The sequence below is a fragment of the Lactuca sativa genome, chromosome 5 (assembly GCF_002870075.4).
Source record: "Lactuca sativa cultivar Salinas chromosome 5, Lsat_Salinas_v11, whole genome shotgun sequence".
NCBI classification, from domain to species: Eukaryota; Viridiplantae; Streptophyta; class Magnoliopsida; order Asterales; family Asteraceae; genus Lactuca; species Lactuca sativa.
Window position 1 is genome coordinate 291235537 of NC_056627.2, and position 8369 is coordinate 291243905.

The window sequence follows — 8369 nt, forward strand, 5'->3', positions numbered from 1 at the left end:
ACAACGAACAATTAATAACAAACGACAACTACTACTATTACTACCATATCAACATCGTCAACGTTGACAAGGATAGTGCCTATATTCAATAAAATTGCTTTGTTTAGACTTAAACATGTATTGCCATTTTTTTTATTTGTAATTTCCAAACTTTAAATATAAAAAGAAAATTCAGTTTTTCCAAACCGGTTTCACACGATCCTAACAGGATTCTATAGGTTTCTATTAATTTTTTGTCAAACCAATTTAGATCCGATCCGGTGCTCGGGCTATTGGGTTTGTGGCCCTATCGGACCATGGTCTAAGATTTTGCACATAAGCACATTTAATATCTTACACGGCGGGGCCCGAAGGTAGACGGCGGCAGTAATCCAGTCTACCAACTTCAAACCCAACAGCGACGACGGCGCGGCTTCGTTTCCACGGAAAGGTGGCGCTATGTTTCCTTTTTACATTCTAATCTTTTGTTATAAGCAAGTCTGCTTTGTAATCCGGTTATAATTTGCTTATGCAGTTTTTGATTCTACATTTCGACCAAGGGTTTTAGTAAATCACCACTACATTTGCTTCGTTTAGCTGTTCATTCTCTATAATTTGATTGTTTTTATTTACCGAACCTTATTTCGTTGATCCTTAACCTGAATATATCTTCCGAATTATCTTTTCATGTAATTGGGAACGATTTCCTAATGCTACCAATTAGCTGAAGAATTTTACGATCGAGGATGAATAAAATTTGTTATTTCTTGTCACTGATTCTGAGAAAACCTTGTCATTTCGCCTGCTACTTGGGTTCCACAGGAATCCATACTTGTTCTTGTTCTTCTATTAGGTTGTATTCAACTTCAACTATTCAAGGGCAGCTATACTAATTGTTTGTCGTTTTAACAGGTCTTTTAAGGAAAAAGAAGCTGAAAGCCTGAAAGACATTTGACTTACCAACCAAAGTAATGAATCTTAAAGTTTATCATACAGCTATTTATATGTTAATGCTTGTTGCTTTAAGAACCAAAGGTGGTGTTACCTATATGTTTGCTTATACTGATTATTCTGAGGAACAATTTGTTCTATTGATGCATGCAGTGATTTCATCAGATTTAAAGCAACAAAAAGATTTAAACCACACACTAATTGGAGATATAGAGGCTAATAATCAGCTTCAGCTAGCATATTTTGATGAACCCCTCCCTTATTGTGGCTGTGGAATAGGATGGTTTTGGTGAGTTCTTTTCCTACCATGAAACATCATCTGTGGATTTATATATGATGTTTAAACAGTATTTAAAAATGAAACACACAGAGGGCAAATTTGTAAAAAGTTACCCATATATTATAAGCATATAGCTTACAAGATTAAGTTGTGTGTTTTTGCAGTCTATTGGTTGGATTCGTGTTCCCTTTGCTGTGGTATTATGCAACAATCTTGTACTTGAGAAATTACTATCAAAAGGATCCAAGGGAGAGAACAGGACTTGCTGCTAGTGCAATAGTGGTATGTATTCTTTATTGAATGCTAAATCCCATCATCATAATCACTCTATTCAAACTACTTCTTAATTGGGTGTCAAAAGAAGCTTGATGATCTTGACTTTTAGAAATGGTCAAAGGTTATGTTAGCCCTTATGATAGGTGGTTTAACTGTTTTTCCCCAGAAACAAAAAAAGAAAAGTTGTTCAACAATTATGGTGTGCTGGAAATATATTTAGTTAAAATGTCAACACTATATAGTTACACCTCTATCAATGGATCGTAGAATGTTTTTGGAAAGAATGGAATCTGTCAAAGGAATTGGAATCTGAAAGAATCATAATCTGTCACACGTTTGGTTGGCAGAATTGAATTCCATCCATTTGGCAAGCATGGAATGGAATCCCAAATTCCAATTTCATTGGGATTTGTGAACCAAACACGCCCTTAATGTTTTTTGTCACTGACCCAAGTTTGGTTTTATTTCAGGCTCTGATATTTACAATAGCAGTGCTTATTGCAGTAGTGGTTATTGTCCTTTGATTCCTTTTGTGTCTCCATTCACGTCTTTGAATCTTTTTGATGTTTTCCATATTAACTCAACTCAATGTAGAAAGAGCACTAACCAAAGGCCAACTGTGTAAATTGATACATGGACAAATCTTCTAGCATTAATGAAACTTGTTGAATTGAAATGTTATGACATCTTTACTTAATTAATTATATGATTATGGCACCCATAATGGGTTATATGTAAGAAACAGCAACATACTTTCTTTGATTTGTTTATTATACCTTCCTATACTTTCAAATTTTCTTATTATAGTATTTTGTACTTTGAGAAACCTATGTGGTCATAGCAATGACATCCAAATATGACACAATTAAGAAATCACTGAAACTATTTTATAATTGGGTAGAATTTCCAAGGGTTAATTACAAGAAAGAGTGAAAGACCTTCCTGTTTTATCATTACTTTTTATTTAAACCTAAACTTTGTTTTTTCAACATTGAGTGGGGTAACTTTTTGGTTTGGCTATTTTAGCCCATTCACGTGCCATTGCCTATGTTTTGGCATTTATTAGTTTTTTCAAAAAAGACCCAACATTTGTTTTCTCAAAAAACCTAACATTATGATATTTTTCGGTTTAAACATAGTTGTTATTCAATTATGATTTGACGAGTTCATGGTGATTTTGATGCTTTGCATTCACAACTCAATCACATTGGTCATATTTGGTAATGTTATTCACCATACCAATCTAAATAAATAATCAATCAAACATTTAAATAAAAAAAAAATAAACAATCAATCACTATTAATTATTTGCAAAAGAAACCAAACCGATCAGCTTTGACCAAACCCAAAATGCAGTCCGAGTGGATTCAATGGAAACCCTAAAATACAATGCTTGTGCTTTTTTCAAATTTTGAGGATATAGAAGAAAAAAAAAATTATCTAGAATTGTCAATGTCCTTGATAAACCTCAAAAACCTCGTAAAGTATCCGGACAACACATACATTTCACCCATGAATCCATTCATGTGATGCAACATGTACATGATTCACTTAACGCCATTTATCATGCAATTTTATAAATAGAAATTTACCATCTAAGCATACAAAAGCATTATAATCACTTAGTATACTTAACATCTTTACATAGCAAGGTTAAACGGAAAAAGTGCCAGAATGTTAGATCTTCGGTGAAAACAAAATGTTGGGTCTTTTGTAACAATAATATTGATATGGCATGCCATGTAGGCAATGGCAACCGAGAATTAACATGGAAATGAGGAAAATCGAATTAAAAAAAATAAAATAAGGTTCAAACTAAAAAAATACTAAAATGCTAGGTATTTCTTGAATATGAATGCCTTTATAAAAATAGAATTTGAAAGCACAATTGTTTTAATAGAATGAAATAAAATTTAGACATTCTAATAAACAAATAAATGAATGTATGTCTGTTATTTCTTGTATTCAGTCATATTCATAAAAAATACTTCGGCCAGTGGGTTGGAGCTCATCCATACCGTGGACTACGGTGGACAAGTGGTTTTGAAAATAAAAACAAAATAGATAAATAAATTTCATTATATAAATTTAAGGGGGATGAGTTTATAAATATCTTAGACACTATTTGAGCAAAATGTTTGGGTCAATTGTTTTCTGCGTTTCTGGTTTTGTGAAATTGGTAGCTGTCTTTTAGATTTACCAAAAATCACATGGACGAATGGATAAGCTTTTATTTCCTGATTTTCTTTATCACCTTAAAAATAATAATAATATTTTACCAAATTAAATTATGTCACGGTTAATTGATTGGTTACAATTGTTTCGGCTTAAAAGCCTTTATTTATCAGTAGTTATTTTAGATATTTGTGCGATTATATATATATTTTTTATTAAATTACGTATCTAATGAATTTATCGTATGTATACAAATAATTTGTTGTAGACCATATCGAAATGGAATGTCTTTGTGTTATTATTATTAAATAGTATATATGACCCATAAATCACGATACGCGGGGTCGATCTGTAACCTTTCCTATACACGGCATCCTGTGCTCTGTTAATAGAGTCAACAAAAACACACCCCACAACAATACTAAATAATACACTTGCTCTTTTGTCTTCATTAACCAATGCTTAACTTTGTGTACACGTTTTGGGAGTTTTACTGTTCCAAAAGAAGCTCAATTTCATCTATATATTATATGCTTCTCCATATTCAAACTCTTTTTGTGACATGAAATATATAGTTTGTTTTCTTATAGAAAGAAACCCACATTCTTTTTACAAAAGAAATACCCATGAATATGAGTTTTTTTAACAGCCAACTCTCATCCCTTTAAATTTAGGTTCTACTAATTCGCTGCACTTGTGATACTTAGCACTAATTTGATATTTTTAACAAGACAACCAATAAAAACTAAACATGTAACGTATTTTTTCTAAGGGGGTGTTTGGATTAGATTTTTAGCTTATTGCTTATAACTTATTTGTGGTGTGAAATAAGCAATAAGCAATAAGCATAGGAATGAATGCTTATTAAAATTAGCTTATTTAGCCTAATAAGCTGGATTTTATCCAAACACTTAAATTAGCTTATTGTGGGAATAAGCAATAAGCAACTATTTTTTTCCTATCCCAACACCCCCTAACTATTTAACGTAAACAAACTTCAAATTTTTTACTGTTGTGTTACATAAATTGATAAGTTTGTTATATTTGAATAGTTAATTTTAGAGAAAATGACAAAAATAGCCATTTACATTAATTACATTACAAAAATAGCAAAAAAAAACCGAAATTGCAAAAATAACCATCAATTTCGCAAATGGAATAGCCCCATATGTGAAATGGCTTTCCATCTGCGAATGTACAAGCAGCTAAAGCACAATTGTGCTTTAGCTGCTTGTACATTCGCAGGTGGTTTATTTTATTTTTTTTTAATTTTTTTTCTCTATATATATTGAAATTGTAGGGTAAAATCACAGATGGAATAGCCCCATCTGCGATTTATTATGATTCCATCTGTGAAATCACGTTTTTTTTTTTTAAAGTTTAATTATGAAATCAATTGGTTTGTATCTCGGTTATATCTAAACATACATCACCAACATCAACATAATGCCCGTAAACATGCTTTTTTTTCATTTTTTTTTTTTTGACTTGAATATTTTTTCTTTTTAGTTTTATCTACCACACGCCTATTCATAACTTTAACTTCTTGTTCGGCAACATTATTTCGTAGTCAAACCAATTGATTTTATAGTTAAAAAAAAAATAACGCAATTTCACAGATGGAATCAGAGTAAATTGCAGATGGGGCTATTCCATCTGCGATTTTACCCAACAATTTCAATATATATAGAGAAAAAAAATAAATAAACCACCTGCGAATGTACACGCAGCTAAAGCACAGTTGTGTTTTAACTGTTTGTACATTCGCAGATGGAAAGCCCATTTCACAGATGGGACTATTCCATCTGCGAAATTGATGGTTATTGCAACTTCGGTTTTTTTGGCTATTTTTGTAATGTAATTAGTGTAAATTGCTATTTTTGTCATTTTCTCTTAATTTTATATATTATTATTATTATTATTATTATTATTATTATTATTTAAATGATAAATCTAACATACTCCTAAACTACTCATTAAATCCACTTATGTCCACTACGAGACTTGAACCCTCAACTTCAAAGAGGGAGAACAACACCGGATACCGCTGGGCTAGAAACCCTTTGGTAGTTAATTTTATATCAAGTTAGGAAAAAATAAGCTTGTTTAGTTAAATAGGTTAAATAATATATTACACGATTTTAGAAAACGATAAAAGTATCACGTATCTAACATATATATATATATATATATATATATATATATATATATATAGAGAGAGAGAGAGAGAGAGTTAGGTTCAAGTGTTTTCACTATCTATTATGTGCATGTATAATTGATTCTGAACCAATCATTTTAGTTATTTTAAGAAAATAGTTAATACATATTAAATGCTGAAGATGTAATTAATATTCATATCTTCAACATGTAATATGCATTAATTATTTTCTTAAAATAACTAAAATGATTGGTCCAGAATCAATCATACATACACACAATAGATAGTGAAAACAAAATAACTTAACCATATATATATATATATATATATATATATATATATATATATATATATATATATATATATATATATATATATATATAATGACTAACACACGTACCAACTATCATATTCTTGGATCTATATTTTTTTGTTTACTAGAACCTTCAAAGCCTCGACCCTTTAGCTGGGTAGGGGTGAGTAAAAACCGCACCGCAACTAAAACTAGCCGCAAAAACCGCATAAACCACAACCGATAAACCGTCACCGCAATAAAAACCGATGGTGAGGTTTTTTGTTTTTCAAAAACCGCAAATTTGTTGTGCGGTGCGGTTATTAGTTTTCAAAAATCGCAAAAAAACCGCACCGCACCGCATATATCATATGCAACTTTTTTATTAATTATTAATATATTAAATATTAAAAATAAGACAAATTTCATGAATGAAAGACGAATAAAATACTAGAAGACAAAAGTATGGTTTTTTTTGTTATGTTTAACTTTAAAAAATGGTAAATTATACAATTTTAAAAAAATTATTGTTAATTATTATTGATTTGACGTTTTTAAGATTTTATTTGTTTGTGATTTAAGTTAATTTTTTTATACATTATGGTTTTTTATTATTACAAGTAATATGTTTGAACTCTTAAAATCGTTTGAGCTCTAAACTGTGGTTAAAAACCACACAAAATAACCGCACCAAATCCATGCAGTTAATAACCGTAACACATAAAAAACAAAACCGCACCGTAAAAATAATCGTCTAACCGCACCGCAAAATAACCGCACCAAGCGGTTTTGAAAATGGATTAACCGCATTTATAGTGAGGTTTTGGCTAATAACTGCACCGCGTTCACCCCTAAGCTGGGGGCACTGTTATGTCAAATTCCATATTAAAAAAAATTGTATTTTGTTGTTACTATTAAAAGTGAATTCCATAAAATTCATCATATTTATTTATTTATTTATTATTTTTTTCGGTTGAACTACTAAAAGAATATAATCATTGAAAATGTGATTTTTTATAAAAATCAACTATCATAATCGGGTATAACCTCGGTATAAAATGTTTTTGATAGCATTGTTAACTGCAACTTATTTTTAATAAAAGCCAGTATAGTTTGTGATTTTCCAATTTTAACCACTAGCATAAGGTTATTTTTTTACTGAATTAACTATAAAAACTTCGAATAAAAAACAACTTTAATTGCAAATAAGAGTTTTTTCAAATTATATAGATGTTTTTTAATATGTATTTTTTTTAATATTGAATTATTAATAAATCTTAAATGTGCTTTAAAACACGTAGAACATAATTATATAAAAGAATAGTATAACATTTTGAAAAACAAAATTATGGAGTTAAACAAAACGTTTAAACAATCTTAATATGGTATTAGCGTCTAAGTTTCAATTTTTGTCTTTATTAGAATATATTGCACATAATCATATAGTTCTATCAAATATATCAATCAAAGATTATGATATTATTTTTATAATAAACGGTAAATATAAAAGCTATATGGCCATTCAAATATTTGTACTTTTCATATTCATTATCTATAATCAAAGATGTATCATATTTAGCAAAATGATTTGTCATATCATCGTCATATAATACAAGAACCCTTGTATTTGGCTGAAGTGTTATTATTATTATTATTATTATTATTATTATTATTATTATTATTATTATTATTAGGAAAACCCTTGTATTTGGCTAAAGTATTATTATTATTATTATTATTATTATTATTATTTTATCGTATAGGTAGGAAAACCCTTGTATTCAGCTAAAATGTTGTTGTTATTATTTCTATAACTTTGTGGTTGGATAAAAGAATATCCGAATGGTTAAATAAAAAATATAAAAGTATAGTGGTATTTATAAATTCAAAATTTTATGGTCAAAGTTTTTTAGAACGAAAAAGAAAATCAAAATTTTAAGGGTTAAATAAAAAAAATGAACTAAAAAAGAAAAGTTCCGTATTATTTTTGAAATTTGTCTTTATTATTATAAATAAGTTGATGTTATTATTTTGATTTATAAGAATTTATTATTGGTATTATCTTTACGCTTAAAGACAATTTCAAAATTATAAATGGTAATAAGTAACCTTTTCTGTGTACGCCGCAACGTAATTCTTACATTTGCAAATTTAATATCGTGTATAATGTGTCTTCGGAGTTTGTTGTTAACATTTGGCATGGGATAAATTTTTTACCTTCTTTCTTCACATCATAAATGTATCACAAAAATAGCTTT

At 29.2% G+C, this 8369-nt stretch overlaps 1 protein-coding gene across 1 annotated transcript; it reads left to right on the top strand.

Annotated features, from left to right (window-relative positions):
- Nucleotides 1-271: 271 nt before the first annotated feature.
- LOC111910139 (60S ribosomal protein L18a-like protein) lies at nucleotides 272-2167 on the top strand. The gene is made up of 5 exons (XM_023905922.3): nucleotides 272-430; nucleotides 892-947; nucleotides 1084-1219; nucleotides 1375-1492; nucleotides 1957-2167. Coding segments are annotated over exons 2-5 (309 nt in total). The 5' UTR covers nucleotides 272-430; nucleotides 892-946; the 3' UTR covers nucleotides 2011-2167.
- Nucleotides 2168-8369: the final 6202 nt, after the last annotated feature.

Excerpts from the sequence above, each read along its gene's own strand:
- LOC111910139 (XM_023905922.3), top strand. Across the intron at positions 1,220-1,374 it reads TGTGGAATAGGATGGTTTTG|TCTATTGGTTGGATTCGTGT; the intron begins GTGAGTTCTTTT and ends GTGTTTTTGCAG. Across the intron at positions 1,493-1,956 it reads TTGCTGCTAGTGCAATAGTG|GCTCTGATATTTACAATAGC; the intron begins GTATGTATTCTT and ends GTTTTATTTCAG.